We start from the raw sequence: 24,959 nt of genomic DNA, 5'->3' as shown, positions 1-24,959 counted from the left end.
CCATGGTTTACATAATCATGACTTTGAATACTGTACATTTGAATACATATGATTACTTTATGGAATTCATTATTTGCACAAACCAGGATCTAGCTGTTATTATATAACAACACTTTTTGTTTAGCAAAGAACTGGAAACAAAGGGGATGCCCATCACTTGAGAAATGGCTAAACTAATTATGGTATATAGATGTAACAGAATAATATGCCATAAGAAATGATGAAAGAGAGTTGCAGACAAACTTGGCAAGATTTGTATGAATTGATACAGAGTGAAATAAACAGAATTAGTAGAATGGTTTATTCATTAACAATAACACTATGAAGAAAAACAACATGGAAAGACCAGATTTGATCAATGCAATGTTACAACTCCAATGAACCAATGAGAAAGCATGCTACTCACCTCCTGACAGAGGAGTGATAGACTTGGGGTGCATCACTAGACATACATTTTTGATATGTTGTAACTCAGAGTTCAAACCTAAGCATTTGTATAAGACTCTCCTCATTGGTGGAAAAAACAATGACTCAATGTTCCATACCTGCATCTGGGCAGAGTTGGTGAGAGCTTGGGAAAAGAGAAACCCTTTTTCTGGCTTTTGGCTTTAAGAGGGGACATACATAGCTCCAGACTCTCTTCAGAGGGAGGCCTCAGGAAGGAAAGGAAGACTCTGGGAAAAAGCTCACATGTAAAGCAGTTAACATATCCCTAGTTCCAGTTAACTCCACACTAGAGACTTCTGGGTCTTTCCTCTTGGGTGGGATCAGGCACTCTCTTAGTTGATCTGTGATATCATAGGATGAATGGGAAAAGCCATTCACTCGGTGCATTGTCTGATATGTTCTAATCTATACAATTTGTCTGGTTTCTGTTTGAAACTGGCTTAGATAAATGTGTTTCTTTGTGATTCACTATTTTCGATAGTCTTTGTATAACTAGTATCTGGTGAGAAAGGAGTCAAGCCTTCAGATATAGCTTGGGACACACACTCCTTCCCCATTAAGAGAGAGCAATCTAGTGAGTATCTTAAACTTAAAAAAAATTATTTCCCTTAGCCTACAAATATTTAGCTTGGGGGAGAGGGGGCAGGAAACAAGTATGGGCAATGCACAGAGATAAAATTCTAGTCTGGTATCCTCTCTGTGAGAAGAACAAAGTGGTCCAGCCCCATGACTTGATCTGTTATTCCCCTCCTGGCCAAATTAAAGTCTCCCTTGGAGAGGGGCGGATAAGATTTCAGAAACGTCTATTCATACCTCCCTGCAAGCAATATTTAGACAGATCCACATAGACATTCATATATCTATATGAGCAACAAGTACACACTTATTATGGTAAATGTGAAGGTTTTGTTTTACTTGACTAAGTTTATTTTTCATTAGTTTTTTTCTACTAATTATCATTTTTTTTCTCTTAATACCACAGCAGCAACCCCACACCCCCAAAAAAGCAAAATCCTTGTAACAAATATGCGTAGTCAAGCAAAACTAATTCTGGCATCGGCCATGTAAGTATATGTCTTATTCTTCATCCTGAGTTCATCACCTCTCTGTCAGGAGATGGGTAGCATTCTTCATCATTAGTCCTCTAAAATCTTAAGTCTTTCAGGGTTGTTCACTTATGGCAAGGAGGAAGAGGAGCCTTGTGGAAGAGTATCTATTGATAGGACTGCCCAAACGAGAAAAAAAGGGTCATTGAAGCATTTTTTTAATACATAGAAGAGAACTGAAGGAAGATCAGAAGAAATCCCACACAAGCAGGACAGTTTTGAAAGCAACTTGTTGAATGTATTATTTTTTAAATAAAAGAAGAGGAATTTGTATGTAATATTTATGTTTTCACATATAATCATCTTCTGTTCGACTTTGTACATGGAAATATTCTCTTTTCTGGTATTCATTAAATTCAAGATAATAAATAAGTAATTTTAGATGACCCAACAAAGCTCTCTCTACATCCATCTAAGAGGTTTCACTAAAGCTTTTTAAAAAGCATAACTGTTCCTTTTACTCTTCTTGAATTGTCCTCTTAGAAACATGAAAATGTCATTTCTCTTCTACCCCTACCATTCTGGAACTTTGCTGTGTTTGAGGAAAACAAGTAACTTCCTATTTGCCTGATCAGGTCAATGTTAACATAATCTATTGTTGTGTAAGCATAATAAATTCTTATCATTTAAAATTAATTACTTAGTAGTGACTGCATTTTTATTTGGCTTAATGATCATTTATTTAATTACTCTTTGAAAACAATCCTGAGAGTTTCATTAGCATTATTATTTTCATTTCACAAATGAATAAGCTGAGGGGGCATATATTTCTAACTACTTAATATCATGGATATCAGATTTTGCTGGCTGTCAGTGTCCGGTCTGTTACTTGACTTATTTGATAAGACTATGTTGGCATCTCTGTCATGCCCTTCATTCAGGCTATCTGCACCTACTAGTTAAGTGGGTATGTATTTAATTATATTTTTCAGAGTTTTTTGCATGGATTAAAAGGACATGGGACCATGATTCATGATGGGGCAAAAAAAATCAGTTAACTAGATGTCAGGAGTCCTGTGTTCTAAATGTGACTTTATCATTTACTCATTGTATAACCTTAGGTAACTTACAGCTTCATTGTGCCTCCTTTGCCATCTTAAAATGAAACTAATAATATCATCTCCCTCCATATAAGTCCTACTCCAATGCCCCATCACAGCATGGAGAAGACCCTGGGATTTCAAAAGTTATGCCCAATGAATATTGGTCTTGTAGGCTGTGCCAAGCCTCTAAGGCTTGCAGTAAGGGACTGGTGATGAACTGTAGATTCAATGTGTCATCAGTCAAAGGTTTAGCCACTAGATGATGGATTTCTTTTGACTATAGAAATTTATGATACTATCTATGAAGGAATGGAGGAATTACAATTTTTATCAATAGAAGAAATGCCCACACTGATAAAAAAAAATTACTAATTTTTAAAGGATTGGAATAGTCTCCAGTCTCACCAGATTATTGCACGGGTAAAATGGTATCATGTCTATGAAAAACACTTTGAAAAGTATCAAGTACATCATTCATGTCACTTCATTTGGCAATATTTGACACCATTTCCAAGCCTTACATACAAAGCCAGGGCCTCATGAGAGGTAATTTTAGTCTTTTCATGCCACCTTCTTGCCAAGAAAGGATGTCCTATATCCTGACCACAGTAAACAAAATCATGCTATCAATAATAAAATACCATCAATGTATATAGAATAGTCACTGGCATTTACATAGCACTTTATGGTTTATAAGGGCTGTCCTCAAAATAACTGTAGATGAGGTAAGAAGGATATTATTTTTCTTTTTTAAAGAAGAGGAAGCTGAGATTTTGAGACGTTCACAGTGACTTGCCTATGGTCATGCATCTACTTGGTCTATGAACCAAGATCTCGTGATGCCAAGTCCAGGTTTCTTTGCATGAAGATTATGTTCTTGTTATATGTATATCAAGGACAGCTAGGTGGTACAGCTAGGATAGAGTGTGAGGTCTATAGTTAGAAAGATTCATCTTCCTGAGTTCAAATCCAGCCTCAGACACTTGACACTTAACTAGCTGTGTGACTCTGGGCAAGTCACTTAACCCTATTTGCCTTAGCTTCCTCATCTGTAAAATGAGCCAGAGAAGTAAATGGCAAACCACTCCAGTATCTTTGCCAAGAAAACCCCAAATGGGGTCACAAAAAGTCAGACACAACTGAAAAATGGCTGTCCAACAACACATGTACATCAAATTATTCCTCCTAAGAATTCGAAGTAGTTCAGACATCCATTTCTGGCCTCTCTACTGGAATTAGCTGCATAGCCATCAGCTACCTCTCTGTCTGTCAAGCCAATGGTTCATTTTTCCTTGGCCATGAAATAGCATCCTGGCAGAGAAACAGCATGGTGAGTCTAATGGAGAAAATCTTGGCCTGGCAGTTAAGAGGTCTAGCCTCAACAACAGATTCTACACAGTAGTGATATAGCAGCAGCAGCAGCAGCAGCAGCAAAAAGCAGTAGTGGTGATGGTGGTGACGGTAGTGGTAATGGTGCTGGTGGTGAAGGGGAGTAGGAGTAGGAGCATATTAAGGCAATGATGACAAGAAGAGGACACCCCTTAAAGTCCAGATCATCTTTCATGTGAGGTATGGGGAGGAGAAAAGGGGAAAATGCCGGCCATGATGATATACAGCACCGACTCAAAAGAAAAGACTCCTAAAATCTGAAGAGAGAAAAGTTGAAGATAGAATTCATTGAAAATCTTCACTTAATATAAATTCCAGAAATTCTATCTGATATTGAAATGGATAACAATGGTTTTGAAGGAGATGGGCATACTTAGACAGAAATTCTGAAGTTTTTTTTTTAGTTTGATGGCATGAATTCAATTAGCAGATCAATTACACCAAAACAGTTGATATCTACTATAAACATCATGAATGAATGCATTCTCTGAAGAGAATGTTTGACATAACATATAAAAACATTTGAGAACCTGCAAAAGAAAGTATATTTGGTAACCACTGGCCAGGTAAGAACCACAGGAGAAAAGGTGGAGCTATCAAAGAAACCTCAGTATAGGTATCACACAATATCCTAGCAGAAGCAATTTGAGAAGGCTATTAAAGATCTGTGGAAAGACACTGGAAAATTACATCAATATTCAGCTGGTACATACAGCAGAAAATCTATATGCCATATAACCCAATTAAAGGCAACACAAAAGAAACATGACTGCCTGCCCAGGGGAGAGGTTCTCAGAAGATGAGTCAAGGTCATTAAGGGCAGGGTCATATCTCTATGTAAATAGACACAAAGTCAGATATGGAATGTCAGACTTTTTCCCTCATTTTCCTTTTTCTCTCTTTCCCCCTGCCAACCAACTTGTCATTCAGTTATTTCCAGTCTTATCTGACCCTTCGTGATTCCAGTTAGGGTTTTCTTGACAAACATACCGGAGTAGTTTATCATTTCCTTCTCCAGCTCCTTTGACAGATGAGGAAACTGAGGCAAACAGTTACGTGACTTGCCCAGGGTCACACAGCTAATAAGTGTCTGAGGCTGGATTTGAACTCAAGAAGAGCCTTCCCAAGTCCAGACCTGGCTCTCTATCCACTGTGCCACCTAGCTGCCCTATCAATTACAACACTCAAAAATCCCAAAGGATATAACTGAGAGTAGAGGCAATAGAAAATACCTTATTTCCCCACCAATTATCACCCTGGAGGCCATGGAAAGCAAGGGAATATCCCTAACATATGTCCAAGTTGGGACTTTTCCTCTAAAATGGGAAAAGCTGGGAAGTCATCTTCAAAGCTGCCACATCAGCACGCCAGTTTCTGAGCAGACTTGGACATTAGTAGCAACCCTCCTGCCTCTCACCCTGCAGAGCCTTGGCTATACAGAATTACCATAAATAAATATCATTTGGGGTTGGCCTTGTATATTAGTTCCTCTCCTTTTTCCCCTCCTAACTGTGGACACTAATTAGCCACATAATCATTCATTTGGAGAGGCTTTTGCTGCCAAATGTAGGACCTGAAATGGGTAGAAGAAGTTAATCACATCTCCTTTTTATTTTAAAACTTCTAGAATTCTTACAAATAACCCTCATTCAAATTGCTGTAATGAGCAGCCCTAATTTAAGTATGTTACATATATTATCTAGTTTGTTTGGGGATATGGTAGGACCTGATTAGCAGATTCCAAGGACTTTGAGAATCATGCCAAAACTATAAACATGCAGAAGTAACTTCCAATTCACAGCAATATGGTACAGTGGGAAGACACTGGATTTATAGTCAAAACACCTTAGTTCAAATTTCATCTGTGTTATTTGTTATGTTATGACCTTGGACAAGTCACTTAAGAGCTCAACTTCCATTTCCTCATCTGTAAAATGAGGGGATAGGACCACATTACTTCTAAGTTCCCTTCCAATTTTAAATCTATGTATCTATGAGCGGATTGCATTGGGTTGATCTGGCAGAAACCATGATCAAAAAGGGAAGCTTTGGAGCCATCATGAAGTAAGCTTTTGAGGATACATAGTCTTCATTGTATGCTCACCATACCATGGTTATTTTAGTTATCTTAGATTTTGAAGGTTCTCAATAGTGGGAAAATAGTGGGAAATCTCATTCTCCACTTGTTTTTTTAAACCTACTCAAAAAAAAAAATGATCTCCTCCTTTGACCAAGAATAAGGAGTAGACCCATGGACCAAATGCAGTTTCAGAACAATGCTCAAATTTTTCTTCCTTAAATCCATAAAGGAAGGTATCTTTGAAAGAGAGTTAATGTGATGTAGTAGAAAGAAAAATAGGTATGTCATCATGTGACCTGGTTTCAAATTCTGGGTCTATTACTGACTAGCTGTGCAAACCTAGGTGAGTAATTTGACCTCTCTGGGACTCAGTTTCTTTCTTTGTAAAATAAAAGGGTTTAACTAAATGACCTCTAAAATCCCTTCCAATTCTAAATGCTACGTAATTTCTGTACCTTAGTTTTCCTGTCTCCAAAGGGGCTGGGGGGAAAAGAAGAGAGGTGGACAGTTATTCCAGTCCCAGCCTATTTCACAAGATAAATATGTTTTGTGCTTTTCAGTGAACTCATTGGTATTTTTTCTAATTTTTTTAAATTTTTTTTTATTTTTAGGCAATTTGGGTCACTCAGCTAGTAAGTGGCAAGTGTTTGATCTGGGACCGGATTTGAACTCAGGTCCTCCTGACTTCAGGTCCAGTGCTTTATCCACTGCGCCACCTAGCTGCCTCAGTGAATTCATTGAAATTCAGAGCTGAAAGAGACTTTTGTGATCACCTAGTCCAACTCTCATTTTATACATAATGTCCAGGTTTGTTCAATTCCTTGTTCAAGGTCACGAAGCTAATTGGCAAAAGTAAACTGTAAATTTAATAAAATGGCTCAGATTTATATTGCACTTTATAGTATATGAAATATTCTATGTATATTTCATTTGATCTGAAGTAGGTAGTATAGGCATTATTATCCCCATTTTACAGATAAGAAAATTGAGGTTCAGAGAGTTGATGTGGTGGCCCAAGGTCACACAGATAATAATAATAACAGCAACAATAACAACATAGTATGTATAAAATGTGTTAAGGTTTGTGAAGCACTTTACATATGTTATCTTATTTGTCCTTACAAAAACAGTGACATAGATGCTTTTATTGTCCCCATTTTATAGATGAGAAAAATTAATTTGAGTGGTTAAGTGACTTGCCCAAGGTCACAGAACCTGAGGTAAGATTTGAATTTTGTTCTTCTTGACTCTAAGTCCAACAGGAAACTGTCAGTAAATTGGTAAATTGGTAAAGCTCCTGAGGTCAGGCTGGAAACACCCTGATGGTTCAGACTATGACAGTGGGTGTAATCAAAGGAGTGTGAAACTTGGATTCAGGAGAGATCTAGTTTTAAATTCCACCACTCCAAACACTTACTAGCAGTGTGACTGTAAGGTAAGTAACCTCTCTTAGCTTCAGTATCCTCACCTATAAAGCAGGGACACTTTTCTTCATTGGATTGTTACAAAGCTGAAGTGAGAGAATGCATATAAAGTGATTTGTAAACCTTAAAGCTATATACATTATTATTTATGTAGCCATACAATTATGTAATATATACAATTATAAAGCTATGCAATTATTATTGTATTCAGCCAATAATGTTGCTCCCTTCCAAATCAAAAAGAAGTATTCCTAACCTGGTAACTTCCTAAAGGAAGTTAACACCTGCTTAACACATTTTGCCATCTTCTGTGATTACATCCTATGACTATATCAACTGAGCTGAGGGTGAAGAGGGAAGATAGAAGTCTCCAGTAATTTACACTCTCTCTTCAGTTAAACATTTGCTTGTCCACAGCAAATCAACTGAGTTTGGGGAGCCAAAGACTATGTGTCATAGTTTAAGCAATCCAGAAATTAACATTTTCCACAAGGATATAGACCTACCATCTCCAAATTCATGGGTTATACGATTTTAAACAAGACATCATTTTACAACATTCTCATAGGTTGCTGCCTGTTTTGATGCTTGCAAAGGCTTTCCCCCTAAAGAGCTCCCAGAACATTTGAGGCTCTCCCCACAAGGCTTAGGGACCTGGGGTAGAACAGAAATCACCTCCTCTTCTTCAGGTAAGAAACCGAACAGCTTTATATTGGTGCTTATGTATATATGCTATTATAACACAGATCCACTGGGGAGGGGGGTAGGTTATGATATTCCAGGGGAAACTGAGGAAGTGATTATATATGTTGCTAGATCATAATACTATTGTAATATTTTTGCAAACCTTAAAACACTGTATAAATGCTAGATATTATTATACATGCTGATTAGTGCCCATGATAACTATTGTATATCATAGATGCATTTGCATGTTAGCTGTGTATAATCTCACTGTTTGTCTGTACACTGCTGCCTACACACATTCCATTGCTACGTTGACAAACATATCATTGTTGCATTGCTTTGTTTTACTGATTATGCATATTTGCCTGCATAGATATAACATGTATCATCATGACATGTTGTGCATGTGTTATTGTATGTCATTACATATTATGCATGCAATAAGGCAAGAAGAAAGGGAAGAGACAAGCTTGGGAAGGTTTCATAAGGAAGTGGGTGCCTGAAGAAAGAGAGACCATTCTGGACTTTGAGTATTGGTATAATCACAGGTAAAGGGAATGGAAACAGCAGGATGAAAATGAGGAATAATAGTAGTCCATTTTGCCTGGAATATAGAATGTGTGAGAGGTAGTAGGCAAGATAAGGCTGCAAAAGCAAATCAGAGCCAGATCATGGAGGGCTTTGAATGCCAGGATAGGAAGCTGATATTTGGTCTTTTAGACAATGGCAAAGGTTTTTGAGCCAAGAAGCAATATGGTCAGAGATTTGCACTGCAAAACTTTCTTGAACAACCGTGTGAAGAATAAATCAGAAAATGGAGAGACTGGAAGCTGCTACAATAGGTCAGACCTTGAACTAGAATGCAAGCAATGGAAGTAGGCAGGGAGGGATGAACAAAAGAGACTTTACAGAGGTAAAATCAACAGGAATTGGAAACTGATCAGACATTCAGAGGGAGAGAGAAGAGGTAAGACGAATCATTGCTGTCGTTCTTGATGTTTAGTCATTCAGTCATGGACAACTCTTTGTGACCCCATGGACCACAGCATGCCAGGCCACTATCTCCCAAAGTCTGTCCAAGCTCATGTTCATTGCTTCCTTGACAATATCTATCCATCTCATCCTTTGCCATCCCCTTCTCCTTTTGCCTTCAATCTTTCCCAACATCAGGGTCTTTTCCAATGAGTCTTGTTTTCTCATTATGTGGACAAAGTATTTAAGCTTCAGATTCAGTTTTGTCCTTCCAATGAATAGTCTGAATTAATTTCTTTAAGTATTAATTTATTTGATCTTCTTGCTGTCCGAGGCACTTCTCCAGCACCACAGCTCAAAAATATTAATCCACAGCACTCAGTTCTTCTTATACTCCAACTCTCACACCCATACATTGCTACTGGAAAAACCATAGGTTTGACTACAAGGACCTTTCTTGGCAAGGTGATGTCTCTACTTTTTAGTATGCCATCCAGATTTGCCATAGCTTTCTTTCCAAGGAGTAAGTGTTTTGTTTTGTTTTAATTTCATGGCTGCAGTCAACTGTCTGCAGTTGATCTCTTGAGATCTTTGATCTCAAGAATATAAAAGCTAACACTGCTTCCATTTTTTCTCCCTTTATTTGTCAGGAAGTGATGGGACCAGTTGCCAAGATTTTAGGGAGTTTTTTTGTTGTTTGTTTTTATGTTAAACTTCAAGCCACCTTTTATACTCTCCTCTTTTACCCTCATCAAGAGGCTTCTTAATTCTTCTTCACTTTCTGCCATCATAATGGTATCATCTGCATATCTGAGATGGTTGATATTTCTCCTGGCAACCTTAATTCGAGGTTTTGATTCATCTAGCACAGCATTTCACTGATGTACTCTGCATAAAAGTTAAATAACATTTTAAATAAATAAGGTGACAATATACAGTCGTGTTGTACTCCTTTTCCAATCTTAAACCCCTCAGCTATTCCATGGTCAGTTCTAACTGTCACATCTTGGCCTGCATACAGGTTCCTCAGGAGACAAGATAATCTGGTACTCCAATTGCTTTGAGGACTTGCATATTTTGTTGTAATCCACAAAAGGCTTTGTGTAGTCAATGAAGCAGAAGTAGATATTTTTCTGGAACTCCCTTGCTTTCTCCATAATCCTTAGCAAATGTTGGCAATTTGGTCTCTAGTTCCTCTGCCTCTTTGAAAACTAGCCTTTTCTTCTGTTGATTCTTGGTTCACATATTATTGAAGCCTAGCTTGCATAATCTTAAACATAACTTTGCTTACATGTGAAATGAATGCAATTTTTTATAATTTGAACCTTCTTTGGCATTGCCCTTCTTTAGAATTGGGATGTAAACTGATCATTTCCAATCGCTGTTGAGCTTTCCAAATTTCCTGGCATATTGAGTGCAACACTTTAACAGTGTCATCCTTTAGGATTTTAAATAGCTGGGCTGGAATTCCATCGCTTCTACTAGCCTTATTGTTAGCAATGTTTCCTAACGTCCACTTGACTTTACTATGATGTATGACTCTAAATCAGTAAACACATCATTGTGGTTATCAGTGACATTATAATCTTTCTTATATAGTTCTTCTATATATTATTGTCTTCTATATATTCTCTTTTAATCTGTCATACTTCTATTAAGTCCCTACCATTTTTGTCTTTTAGCATGCCCATTTTTTTCATGAAGCTGTTCCCTTGATATTTCTGATTTTCTTGAAGAGATCTCTTGTCTTTCCCATTCTATTGTTCTCTTCTATTTCTTTGCATCCTTCATTTAAGAAAATCTTTTTATCTCTCCTTGCTATTCTCTGTAATTCTGCATTCAACTGAGCATGTCTTTCACTTTATACTTTTCCTTTCAATGTCCTTTCTTCATCTGTTTGTAAAGCCTCATCAGACAGCCGTTTTGCTTTCTTGCCATTCTTTTTCTTTGAAATGTTTTTTGGTTGATGCCTCCTAAACAATATTGCAAACTTCTGTCCATAGTTCTTCAGGCCCTCTATCTACCAGATCTAATCTCTTAAATCTATTTGTCACTTTCACTTCATATTCATAAGTGATGTTACTTAGATCATACCTAAATGGTGTGATGATTTTCCCTGTGTTGTTGCTGTTCAGTGGTTTTTCAGTCATGTCTGACACTTTATGACCCCTTTTGGAGTTTTCTAGGCAAAGATACTGGAGGGGTTTGCCATTTCCTTCTCCAGCTCCTTTGACAGATGAGAAAACTGAGGCAGAGTTAAGTGACTAGCCCAGGTTCACACAGTTAGTAAGTGTCTGACGCTGGATTTGAACTCAGGAAGATGAGTCTTCCTGACTCCAGGCTTGGCACGCTATCCATTGAACAACCCAGCTGCCCCTGATTTTCCCTACTTTCTTCAATTTAAGTCTGAATTTTGCAATAAGAAGCTCATGATCTGAGCCACACATACCCAGCTCCAGGTCCTGTTTTAATTGACTGCAGTTTCTCCACTTTTGGCAGCAAAGTATACAATCAATCTGAATTCAATATTGACCATCATAGAGCTGCCTTTTGAGTTGTTGAAAAAGAATATTTGTAGGGGCAGCTAGGTGGCGCAGTGGATAGAGCACTGGCCCTGGAGTCAGGAGGACCTGAGTTCAAATCTGGCCTCAGACCAAACACTTGACACTAGCTGTGTGACCCTGGGCAAGTCACTTAACCCCAATTGCCTTAAAAAAAAAAAAGAGTATTTCCTGTGACCAGCAAGTCATCTTGATAAAACTCTATTATTCTCTGCCCTGCTTCATTTTGTTCTCCAAAGTCAAATTTTCCAATTATCTTTTGATTTCCTACTGTAGCATTCCAATCCTCTATGATGAACACAACACCATTTTTTGATGTTATTTCTAGAAGATGTCGTAGGTATTCATAGAACTGAGTAACTTTGGCCTCTTCAGCATCAGTGGTTGGAGCATAGACTTAATGCAATGAAATATTTATGAATCATTAATATAATTTTTAGAATGACTTTACCTATAGGGATGGGGATTGTCCCTGCAATTTCTTTGGTATACTCATTCCCAAGAACGCATAATATCCGTTCCCACAATATATTCACTTTGATTAACGACCACAACTATGACTCATACAACCATCTCCACCTGAGTAAAGGTGCTCCTTCTCTCAGTGGTCTTCCCCTCTAAAATTCCTGATGGAAACTGGAGTGCCCCTATAGACCCAATAAGGGTTTGTATAAATGTAACCTGGCCATCAGTATCCAGCAATACACAAACACACACACACACACACACACACACACACACACACACACCTTGACCCTTGCCCTTGGAGGACTCACCCCAAGGGTCCCTCAAGTATGAATAAAAAGACTTGAATACCTTGAATGGCCAACTGCAGTGAAGATTTTCAGGGATATCCTATGTTTTAACAGAGCAGAAAGATTCTTAATATCCCATACCAGATTTCACAAGTTGGTTTGGCCAGGCTTGTAGAGTGATATGGTAGGCGAGGCCCACAGCTAAAGCCTGGTGCTACTAGCATGGGGCTCTACCCCATTGTTAATAGAGTTTTGTAAGGATCTAGGCAGGATCTAATTGTCCTTGGCATATATTTGTCATAGAAGGAAGGGAAATGGAGGTAGGAGTGGAGTGGGGAGGGAGGGACATAAATCCAGTTCTCCAAACCCAACTCTTTTTTGGGAATTTAATCCCCTCCCTTGCTGACCTTTATTGGGAAACCAGCTGCAGAGGGAATTCCTCTTCAAGGGTTAGATGTGCAGGACTTCTCATTTTAGCCTCTTATAAAAGGGCAAAGAACAGTGTCCATTTGGGGCCCTTACATATTTAACTGGCTTTGCAAAAGTAAATCATTTGTAAGATCCCCAAGTCTATAGAACTCTGGCTGAAAGCAGGTCTTCATTTCCTACATTAGACCAAGGAACTCGTTAAACATTGTTCTAATTACGCATTAGGTTGCTGTTTAAACCTCTGCAACCTCCCAGTTTCCATGTGGTGAAAGATGACCCCTCTGTATAGGAAATCATGGTAGGGGAGGGGGAAGAGAGGGTAATGCATAGTAATAGGGTAAATCTGAAGCTTTCTTACCACCAATGAAGGTTCCCAATTCTCATCCTCACTTCTACTCTCTTCACTTACAGTGCTAATCTTAGCAGGATTCACCACTTTGACCAGTAAGACTTCTGGGTCTGAGGCTGTAGTTCCCACCTGTAGCCTATTAGTCCTGCCCCCCCTTCATCATCGTTCCTTTCCACTGAGCAGTTCATTAACTGCTCCTCTGCCTACTAGACACAATCCTTAAAAAAACAAAAACACAACAGTACTGACAAGATGGTGGACTAAACACTTTCCCCACTTCCCACTCTCAACCTCTATCCCCCCAAAAGAGGAATTACATATCAGATACACAGCAATTACGTCTGAATTCACAGGACAAAAAGAGTGAGAATCTGAACATAAAATCCTTATAAATTAAGATGAGAAAACACTAATCCTTTAAAGCATTCCTTCAGCACCCCTCCTCAATCTGACTTTGTGGTTTACGCATAAGGCTCATACTGGCATCTCCTCTTACTGCAGAGACTTTGCTGACATGTATCATTCCTTGCCCATGCCCCACCACAAACAAAGACAGTGAGCAACAGACATTAATCTAGGGGAAGCAGGGAGGGGCAGCTGCCTTCTGTTGGAGGTGACCCTCGGTTAAGGGGTTCCAAGGCTGCAGAGACTCTGCCTGGAAACACCTCCTCATCCTCTTCCTACCCTGAAAAAAGCAGCAGATGCTGATTAAGCCCAACCAGAGAAGAAAAGAAGAACCAAGGGAGGAACTGAAGCAGGGGGGCAGTGTCATCATACCAAGCCTGAAGGAAAGGACACTAAAACCTAAATGAGGCCAGTCCTGTCTCCCTCACCCTCCTAGACTCCTCAGGACAGGGAACTAGGATAATGGACCCTAAATCCCACAATATGGGTGGGAGCTGAGGTCACTTTATCATCCAGTCCCATGGATATACCCAGCAGCAAAGGGGTAGACAAAAAGTAATTGACAAGGCAATGGGGGGAAAACAACAAAGATTTCAAAATAAAGAAAACTCAATAAAAACCCAGGGCATGAGCTGATCAATCAACAAAAAAGATCCTAAAACTAGAAGAAAGAGCAAATACTAAGCACTCGAAGAGATTACAAAACTCTATTAACAAACAAAGACCAAGTAGAGAACTAATACCTGATAAAACACAGAATTCTGTGGAATACTAAGAGAATAGGGAACTCAAAAAATTTTCAGAATGGTTCAGAAGAGAAATAAAATCCATAAGAGTATAAATTATGAATGGATATATGTCAGAAATTATAGTTCTCAATGCAGAAATAAAAATATTCATTGGATTAGGGAAAAAATGAGTTTATGCTGGAAAGCCTCTCCAAAGAAGCAAAAGAAAGATGAACATATTTGGAATACAAAAATACTCAAGTGGACAAAAAGATCTGGCAGAAGAAAAGCAAAAGGGAATAATGTTAAATACACACTACACACACACACACACACACACACACACACATATGATCCCTATATCAGCTAAATCCATTGACCTTGAAGACAAGATGTACAGAGACAGCTTAAGGATCATAGGTCTCCCAGGAGAACGACAAATAAAAAACCAAAACTGCACTCACATCTGTCTCCAATTGCTGGATGCACAAAACCAATTTGTTTTCATTTTCTTCATACTGGTCATCTAGCCTTTCTAAAGTCATTAGTAAAAATCAAGAGATACTGACTTATGAAATATTATTACTCTCCCTGTCCACTTCCTTGACATCTGGCTAATCCTACAGCATCACTAGGGGCCCCCTCCTTATCCCTTTGAGAGGGTTCCACTTGTATGCCTATACCATGCCCTATACCTCTGTCTATCCAATAAATCCTATTATTCTTCCCCTAATTAAACCATAAAATTAACCATCAAGTCATTGCAATTGAATCCTGGCAAATAATACCAAATATTCTGGATTAGGCCTGACTCAAGTCAGTCCAGTAATTCAGGCTCAGGATTGGAATGTATTGACACATTGTGGCCCATAAAATACAATAGCAATTACTTTGCTTATAATAAAGGACGATAAGGATATGGTTACTAAAAACAAATGATATTCCCCTTGGCCTCCACATTCACCAGGGCAGTCACACTGGGTCAGAAAGACGTTAGAGGAAGCAGTAGGAATTCTGCCAAATTTCAGGAACAACAGCTCCCTATAAGCTGGGCATTTAACATTGGTAGTCCTAAAAACCATTCAAATCCCCAAGGCAACTTCCTTTCCTCCTTAAAGGAAAACTATCCCAGCCTACAAAAAATATTTTTTCTTTTTCAGAAGGGATGTGACTATAGTATTATGATTGAGATTATAGAAAAGAAATGAGTAGGGTTGTCATATTATTAAGAGATAATATACCCAAAGAGATCATAAAAATGGAAAAAGGACCCACATGTACAAAAATATGTGGTGGCAAAGAATTGGAAATTGAGGGGATGCCCATCAATTGTAGAATGGCTGAACAAGTTGTGGCATATTAGTGTAATGGAATACTACTGTGATATAAAAAATGATGAGCAGGAAGACTTCAGAAAAACCTGGAAAGACTTGTATGGACCAATGCTAAGTGAAGTGAGCAGAACCAGGACAATATAGTACACAGTAACAACCACATTGTGTGATGACTAACTTTGATGGACTTAGCTCTTCTCAGCAATGTAAGGATCTAAGACATCTCCAAAAGTCTTATGATGGAAAATGCTATCCACATCCAGAGAAAGAACTGTGGAGTTTGAATGCAGATCAAAGCATACTATTTGCTCTTTTTTTTCTTCTGTTTTGTTCCCTCTTTCTTGTGGTTCCTCCTATTGCTTCTAATTCTTCCTTACAACATAACTAATGTGAAAATATGTTTACCAGGAATGTATATGTAGAGCCTATATCAGATTGTGCACCATCTTGGGGAGAGAGATGGGGAGGGAGGGGGAGAAAAATTTAAAACTTAAAAGCTTATGGAAGTGATTGTTGAAAACTAAAAATAAATTAACTAATAAAAAAGAGATAATATACATTGGCTATAAAAGTTTAAACTAAGTACTTAGGATTGAGGTGTAAACACCCACAAGAAATTTTTAAAAAGGCTCAAAATCTCAACCAGGATAAAGACTAAGGGAAATTATGCAGTGACTTGTATCAAGTATGCTATGTTTGTACTTCTGCCATAGGTGAATGACTTTTAGCAATGTTCTAAGTGTAAGTCAATCTCCCTCTAGAGAAGGTTAATCGACTTGGAAAACACCCATCAACAGTTCAATTTGTTAGAGACAACACAAAAGTTCCTAAAAGAAACAAATGAGGCTTCAATGCAGGGGAAAGGGGGCATCTGAGGTAGAGAGGAGAATGAGCCTTGTCAGAATGTTAGAGAGCAGAAGGGTGTTACACAGAGGGAAAAGGGGAGGAAAAGAAGAGCTATAACATTTGAGCCCAAAAGCAGATTTCAGGCTCTTTCTGAAGAGGAAGGTGCTGGGGAAGAAGTTGCTTCATCTTCAAAAAACAATGCAGCAAAGACAGAAGCCATGAGGAAAGAGAACAGCCAGTACAGATCAGAAGGATGAGTAGTGGTGGTTGGCGATTACCTAGTCAGAGGTACTGAGTTATTTTTTTACCTGATAACAGCAGAGAGGTCTGCTGCCTTCCTAAGGCATGTAACCAAGACAGAGATGCCACCAAAATTTATCGAAAAGGATGACTACTCCCCACTTCTGATGCTCACTATGGGCACAAGTGACACTAACGGAAGTAATACCAATAATTACCAAGTCAGGCAAAAAACTGAAGATCACAGAGGCACATGTTATGTTTCCCTCATTCTTGTCCATTGAAGGCAAGGAACAAAAACCAGAAAAATGAATTTGACTAAGCTGACTAAGAAACTGTCGTCTCAGAATGGGATTTGGACTTTTGGACCACAGTTTAAAATGTAGGGATAACAGATTTCTGGCCAGAGATGGAGTACATCCAACAAACACTGGTAAGAATGTATTTGTCAAGTGTCCCACAAATCTAATCAAAAGAACTTTAAACTAAAATAAATAAATACTGAGAGAGGGAGAAGAACGCCTATGTGTATCTATCAATCCAGATACCATAGAGAGTAACTACAATGAAGGAAAAAGAATAGCAGTAGAGTTGCCCAGAAATTCACAGAAGAAAGCAAAACCCATGGTCTCCACATGCCAAAGTTTAGCAACAAGAAAAAGAACTGCTGGTAGAAAATTTGACCTCACAGAGTTCACTGAGACTTCATGGGATGAAACCTATGACTGGATTATGGCTATGGATGAGTATAGCTTATTCAAAATCTAATAGGTTAGTTTAAAAAAAGGAGTGGGGAAGCACTATTTATCAATGTATACTTAATCTAATGAAATCCATCAACTAAAGTGGAAAAGCATGATGGAGAATATATGGGTCAAAGTCAATGGAGGGATAAACAAAAGTGATTTTAAAACTGGGGTACACTATAGATGGTCTGAGAAGAAAGTGTAAATAGACAAGGATTGGGGAAAATAGAATACAAGCCTGGCACAGAAGCATAGTACAATAGTGGTAAGGGACTTCAATTATCCAGATAGCTAATGGAGCTCTTGCAAAAGCATAGCAGCTTATACATTTTTCTGAGCTGCCTTAAAAATAATTTCATCTTTCAGAAGGAGGAGGAAACAAAAAGAAGAAATTCTATTTTGGATCTAAGCATCGCTAACAAAAAGCAACTGGTGATAGGTGGAAATGATGGGTCTCTGGTTGGGGATTGGAAGGGAGTAACTACTCCCTCCCAGAGTTTATGAGAGAGAAAATGAGCAAATCTGGGCAAAATCTGACATGCAATCTAGATTTCTGGAAAACAGATTTCAAAGGATTGAGAGGAAAGATAGGTAGGATGCCATGGATTAAAATTTTACAAATTAAAATTCCTATCCTAAAAGGGATGGAAACTCAATTCCAGGGAGGAATAAAAAATGGGATTTGCCAATCAACTTAAATTTTAAAAAGAAATACGCAAGTAACTGTGAGTTCCTCCACCCAACATTCACTAGACTTCATTCTCCTCCACTTCTACCCTTACTCCTGATGTTGTATCACCACCTCCTTTCTTTCTTAAGAGTTTAATATTGCCACTTCATGGTTAACTATGGATGATACTATTGGCTTCCTTTGTTGTTGACAAGGGCTCTAACATATGCAAAGCTGATTTTTCAAGAAAAGATTACCCTCAGGCTGTCTTCCCCTCTGTTGTTAAATGCCCTAGACATCAAGATGTACAAGAAGTACAGGGTATGGGCAACAAGACACTTAATGTAGAGGATGAGCAAGAAAGGTATTCTGCCCCTGAAATATGCCATTGAACATGGTACTGTCACCGCTAGAATAACATGGAAAAGATCTGGAACCAAGCTTTCTAGAAGCAGTTAGGAGGTACAGTGGATAGAACACTGGACCTGAACTCAGGAACACCTAAGTTCAAATCCAGCCTCAGACACTTGCTAGCTGTATGACCCTGTGCAAGTCACTTAACCTCTGTCTTCCTCAAGCTCCTCAACTATACAATGGGGATAATAATAGCGCCTACCTCAAAGGGTTATTGCGAGGATCAAAGGAGATAATATTTGTAAAGCATTTAGCACAGTACCTGGCACATTAAAAATGCCAGTGCAGTATCGTCTAGCGGTAATACCACATAACTCAGACTTTGCTTAAAGTATGCAAAAGGATATCAAATCCCTAGCCTCCAGATCATTGCCTGCCTCAACTTGTCTGTCTAGATTAGAGGTTCTGTGCTGGCCTCCCTGTATACCTTTTAGCAAATGTGAATCAGTGAGCAGGTAGATGATGAATCTGAGTCCTCCACTGTCTGCCACAAATGCTTCTAAATGGACAGTTGCATTTTATTGTTGTTGTTGTTGTTGTTGTTTTGTCAAAGGGTATGACATGATAATTGCTTCCCACCAAAAGATATGAGATTGGCATGGCTTTATTTGACTCCAGGATTAAAAGCTGGAATTGTGAAGGTGAAGAATATTCTGAGTATGTTGGAAGCAAATATCCCCAAAGTCCAACAGAGTGTCTTCAGGACACACACACACACACACACATGCACACGTATATTTCTAAATATCCTGTGATGCATTACTATAAGAAGAAAGCTGCTCTACTTTACAAAAGGAATCAGCTGGATGGTACAGTGGATAGAGTGCTTGACTTGAAATCAGGAAGACCTGAATTCAAATCCTGCCTCAGACAACTTACTTAGTTGTGAGATCCTGGGCAAGGAACTTAACTTCTGTTTATCTCAGTTTCTTTATCTATAAAATGGGCGTAATAATAGCACCTAACTGGGTTGTTGTGAGGCTCAAATTAGATAACATATATAAAGTGTTTTGCAAACTTTAAAGCACAGTAAAAATTCTAGTTATTATTGTTGTTAAATCCAGACAAGGTGAGGAGGGGGAGGTAGTAGTATTAATTACTTATAAATTATGTAATCCTTCAAAAACCAATTTTGTACCTTCACCTTACTGCTTGTTCCTTTTTTTTCATTGTCAGAGTCATAATGGCCCCCTTTCTTTCCCCCCAACATAGATGTGAATGAAAGCCTCCCTAGGAGTTCAAAAAGATTGATATCAGTGCTTGGGAGAGGTGAGAAGCTTTACCTGTACACTGACTTAAGACCAATTGAAACAAAAGTGTACATCCTAAAGGAAGAAAAAGGATGAAATGTGCAGAAGACAGAAGCAAAGTTGGGTGACAGAGGATTAATTTTAAGATTGTGGCGCCATCCTATAGAAATAGTAGGAGAAGTGCCAAAATTCACAATGAAATACAGCTGGAGGGGGAAAGTTTGGGACAACAAAAAGGGGGTTGTTGTTTTTTTAGCTATATTAGGAGAAAAAGGAAAATTAAACGAGGGATAGAAGCTTTGCTTGGGGTGGGTAGAATAATGATAACTGACAACAAAGAGAAAGTAAAGCTGCTCAAATCTTATTTTGCTTCTATTTTCCCTGTCAAGGACAACGACCTTAGTACCAGAAATGAGAGAACAAAAATGACTCACAGGGAGTTGAAAAACAAGATAAGTAAGGCAATCATAAAAGAACATCAAGTTGCCTATGATGAATTCAAGTCATTTGTCTTAGAAGAATTGTACTCTCAAGTCACCCAAAAAAACCAAAAAACTCAACACTGGCAGATGTGATTTACTAAACCATGGTAAATGGGGAGTTACCATAATATTGGAGAATATTGGGAATGTCACAATTTTTTCTAAAAATGGAAGAGAATAGTCTGCAAACCATAAGCCAGTGAGCCTAACTTCATTTCCCAAGAAAATTATAGAACAGATCATTAAAGAAACAGGTGGAGAACATCTAGAAAGGGAAGAAAGGAATTATAAAGAACCAGCCCAGCTTCTTCAAGGACAGGTCATGCCAGACTAACCTCATTTTCTTTTTTGACAGGATTACTAAACTAATAAAAGAGAAGAATGTTGTGGAGATAGTTTGCTTACATTTAGCTTTTAATAAAGTAACTCATAGGGACAGCTTGGTGGCGCCAGAGCTCTGGCCTTGGAGACAAGAAGACCTGTGTTCAAATCCGGCCTCAGACACTTGACACTTAACTAGCCATGTGACCCTGGGCAAGTCACTTAACCCCAAATGCCTCACCAAAAAAAAATAAATAAATAAAAATTTAAAAAATAAAAAATAAAATAACTTACTATTCTTGTGGAAAAGAAGGAAAATATAGATTAGATGATAACACAACTAAATGGAGTCAGAACTAGTTGGCTAGAAAGGCTCTAAAGAGGAAATGGCTCGGTGCCAATAGGACTGGAGGTTACCAATGGAAGATTCCAGGGATTTGTGTTTGGCCCTAGGCTGTTTAGCATTTTTATCAATGACTTGGACAGAGGTATAGGTGGCATGCTCATCAAATGATACAAAGATGATACAAAGCAGGGATAGAAAGCTAACACTGTCAAGATCCAATACTCCAAAAAGAAACTTGACAAGCTAAACCACTGGGATGGATCTTAATTAGATGGAATTCAATAGGAATAAATATTAAGTTTTATCCGTGGGAATAAAAATCAGTTTCACAAGTACAAGATGGAGGCAACGTGGCTAGGCAACAGTTGTTCTGGAAAAGATCTTGGGTTTTAGTGGACTGCAAGCTCAATATAAGTCAGCACTGTGACAAGGCAGCCAGGAAAGCTAAAGGGACCTTGGGCTGCAGTATTAAGATAGACACAACTTTTAGGAGGACAGCACTGTTTCTTGCCCTCCCTCTGTGGTCATTTGTAAAGTGTTATACAAATACGAACTCATTATTATAGTGAATTGTGCATATATTTGTAGAAAATGATGTTTTAGATGTTGGACCGATTTTAGTGTATTCAAAGCAGAACCAGCCCCTAGTTTAATATTGGGAAAAGGAAAATCTCATGAAGCATCAAATCTGCTGAATTTTATGCCTTCCCATGAATGAGATGCAGCCCAACCCACTGGAAAAAGCACTAGAATTGGCCTCAATCTATCTTCCAATCCTGATTCTCCTGCTTCCTATCTGTACAACCCTGGACAAAAGTTATCAAACCTCTCTTGACCTGTTTGCCCATCTGTAAAATGAATGGGGTTGAACTGAATGATCTCTAAGGATTCTTCCATCCAAATCAATCAATAAACATTTATTAAGTGTCAACTATATACCAGATACTCTGCTAAGCACTGAGAATACAGAAAAAAAGGAAAAAATAGTTTCTGCCCTCAAGGAGCTTACAATCTAATGGAGGAGACAACCATCAACCAGTCAAACATTTATTAAGTGCCCACCATGTGCCAGGCACTGTGCTAAATGAAAAAGAGGCAAAAGACAATTCCCACCTTCAAGGAGCTTACACTCCAATAGAGAAGACAACAAGCAAACAAATACATGCAAACAAGCTCTATACAGGATAAATAGGAAATCATTAACAGTAGGAAAGTAGTAGAGTTAAGAGGGATTAGGGATCTTCCTATGAAAGATGGGATTTAAATTAGGCCTTAAAGGAAGCCAGGGAGGTCAGTAGAGGGAGAGCCTTCCAGGCATGGGGGATAGACAGAGAAAATGCCAGGAGCCAAAAGGTACAGTGTCTCCTTCATCTCTAAATCTACCATCCCTGTGAATTCCACCTGTCAGAACAGGATATTAGAGAGCAACGGTGACCACATAGGTCAGACATCCTTGCCTCAGGACAGGCAGGGGAGAAATCAGGGAAACCCTCCAGCAATCACCCCCCAAGTCTGTACCTGTATTTCCTGGACGCTCTCTTCTTCTTTGGCATCCACTTTCTTCTCAATTCCTTCACCTCGTAACAAGGCTTCCAGTGTGGTGCTTTCTGATGTGAACCCATCTTTCTTCAATGGCAGGTCCACTTCTGAAAAGCAAGAAAAACCAGAAAGAGATGTTGGACTTTGGTAGTACCTGTGGATAGTTAAGCAAAGTTGGGAAGCAGGGACCCTTAACTCAAAAAGGATTAGGGCAGCAGTAGTTTTCTCTAAGCAGAACCAGGCAGGAATTTTGCTATTCATTCATTTCAGTTGAATATGGCTTTTCATGACCCCATTTGGGGTCTTTTTGACTGAGAAACTGGAGTGGTTTGCCATTTCCTTCTCTAGCTCATTTTACAGATGAGGAAACTGAGGAAAACAGGGTTAAGTGACTTGCCCAGGGTCACACAGCTATTACCTGTCTTAGGCTGGATTTGAACTGAGGAAGATGAGTCTTCCTGAGTCCAGGCCTGGTGTTCTATCCATTGTGCCACCGAGCTGCCCCTCAGATGGGAATAGTAAGAGAACTAACATAGATAGAATCATAGATTTAGAGCCGGAAGGTATCTTAGCTGTCATTCAGTTACATTCTACCCCTTATATGAAAGATAAGGAAAATGAGGGCCTAACAAAGAAAAAATTACTTGCCCAAAGTCTCACACTGGTAATAAACAGCAGAACCAGGTTTTGAACCATGACTCTGATTCCTTTTACTGTACCACAGCCTTTCAGTACTATCCAGGGATTCCTGACCTGGGGTACACATATGCCCCCAAGGGATGTAAGAAGCTTGTTAAATCATATAGCCATTTGTAAATAACCATATTTGAAATTAAGCAATTTATTTTTTATGTGCATATGCATAGCAAACTCTAGAATTTATTTTCTTTCATTTTGAAGAGGATACACAAAGGTTTCCTTAGATGCATTAGCTATGGGGACTGAAAAAAGGTTAGAACCACTGCTTTAGACTTTCTCCAGATTCTTCATGTTTCTGTTTCAAGGTCCCAAATTAAACATGGTAATCTAAAGTCAGATTAATGACAAAAATAAAGGGAAGTTGAGGTCATGTTGATGTAGACTGTATTTTTATTTATACTTGCCAGCATGATATAATTTTGGTGATGGCAATGTCACATTGCAGAACACTTCATGGTTGTCAGCCTATTAAGATCACCACATCCTAAGCCTGAGCCTCTTACATCTTGCTTATCTCAAGTCAATCCAGTAGACTAGTAACTAAACACTGTGACCACAATGGGGCATGAATTTAAGAAACAGGAGGTACAAAAGGATGAAAACACAAAAAAGCAAAATGAACCCACACCGTTCTAGCCCAGCTGATCAAAGCATAAAAGAAATATCAATAATCATGGTTATAACATCTAATGAGATTCATACAGCACTTGTTAACATTTACAAAATGCTTTTTATATGTTTTCTCATTTGAAGATACATGCAAACCCTGTAAGGTGAGTATCACAGGTACTAGTATCCCCATTTCACAGAAGAGGAAGTGAAGGCTCAAAGAGGCTAAGTGATTTGCCCAGGGTCAAATAACTAATGCCAAATGTAGGGTCTGAACTCAAGCTTTTCAGATCCCAAGTCCAACAATTTATCCATTAGGTCAACCTAGTTGTTCAGTCATTTCAGTTGGTCCTATTCTTCATAACCTCATTTGGGTTTGTTTGGTTTTTTTTTGAGCAAAGATACTAGAAAGGTTTACCATTTTCTTCTCCAGTTCATTTTACAGATAAGGAAACTGAGGCAAACAGGGTTAAGCGACTTGCCCTGGGTCACATAGCTAGTAAATATGTGAGGCTGGATTTGAACTCAGGTCTTCCTGACTATCAGGGCACCAACTAGCTGCCCTGTTATGCCAATCTATGTACTAGATAAAAATAGTAATAGGCAAAATAGTAGACTAAAATAGATATAACCATTTTTAAATATTCTGATTTAAAAGTTTATGGTGTTATATCACTTGTTAATATAATTTTTCTTAGTAGTATTCACCTAATAGAATTAAATTAAACGTAACTATTTTATTACTGGGTTATCGCCCTGGAGGACAGCATCCAAGGGCATTATTCTAGGTGACCTACAAAACCCATGGGTTTCCAACATTGCTGATAAACAGCGCTCGAGGTCAGAATTAAAAGGCAACTGATCCCCCTCTAATTTCTGCCCACAGGGGAAGAAGAGGGAAGGCGCTAGAATTAAGAGGGGATGGGAAAGGCTTCTTATAAAAGATGGGATTTTAGTTAGGACTTAAAGGAAGCCAGGGAGGTCAGTAGAGGGAGAGCTCCTGACAAAAGTAAATACCAAGGCTGAGGGAAACAAAAAGGTATCAGAGCTAAGAAGGGAAGAAGAGCTCTGAGATCTTGCAGCATCTA

The 24,959-nt window shown here is 38.6% G+C and overlaps 1 protein-coding gene across 1 annotated transcript in view; it reads right to left on the bottom strand.

Moving 5' to 3' along the window:
• The window catches only part of DPF3 (double PHD fingers 3), a 241,970-nt gene that overhangs the window by 145,699 nt on the left and 71,312 nt on the right, over positions 1-24,959 (bottom strand). The window contains exon 4 of the mRNA XM_027844832.1: positions 22,543-22,670. Within this exon, the coding sequence (XP_027700633.1) occupies positions 22,543-22,670 (128 nt within the window). The remainder of the gene's footprint in view (positions 1-22,542; positions 22,671-24,959) is intronic.

The sequence above is a fragment of the Vombatus ursinus genome, unplaced genomic scaffold, assembly GCF_900497805.2.
Source record: "Vombatus ursinus unplaced genomic scaffold, bare-nosed wombat genome assembly UNPS02014945.1, whole genome shotgun sequence".
Lineage (NCBI taxonomy): Eukaryota > Metazoa > Chordata > Mammalia > Diprotodontia > Vombatidae > Vombatus > Vombatus ursinus.
The sequence above is the reverse complement of the archived record's forward strand: the minus strand, read 5'-3'. Positions and strand labels throughout refer to the sequence as shown.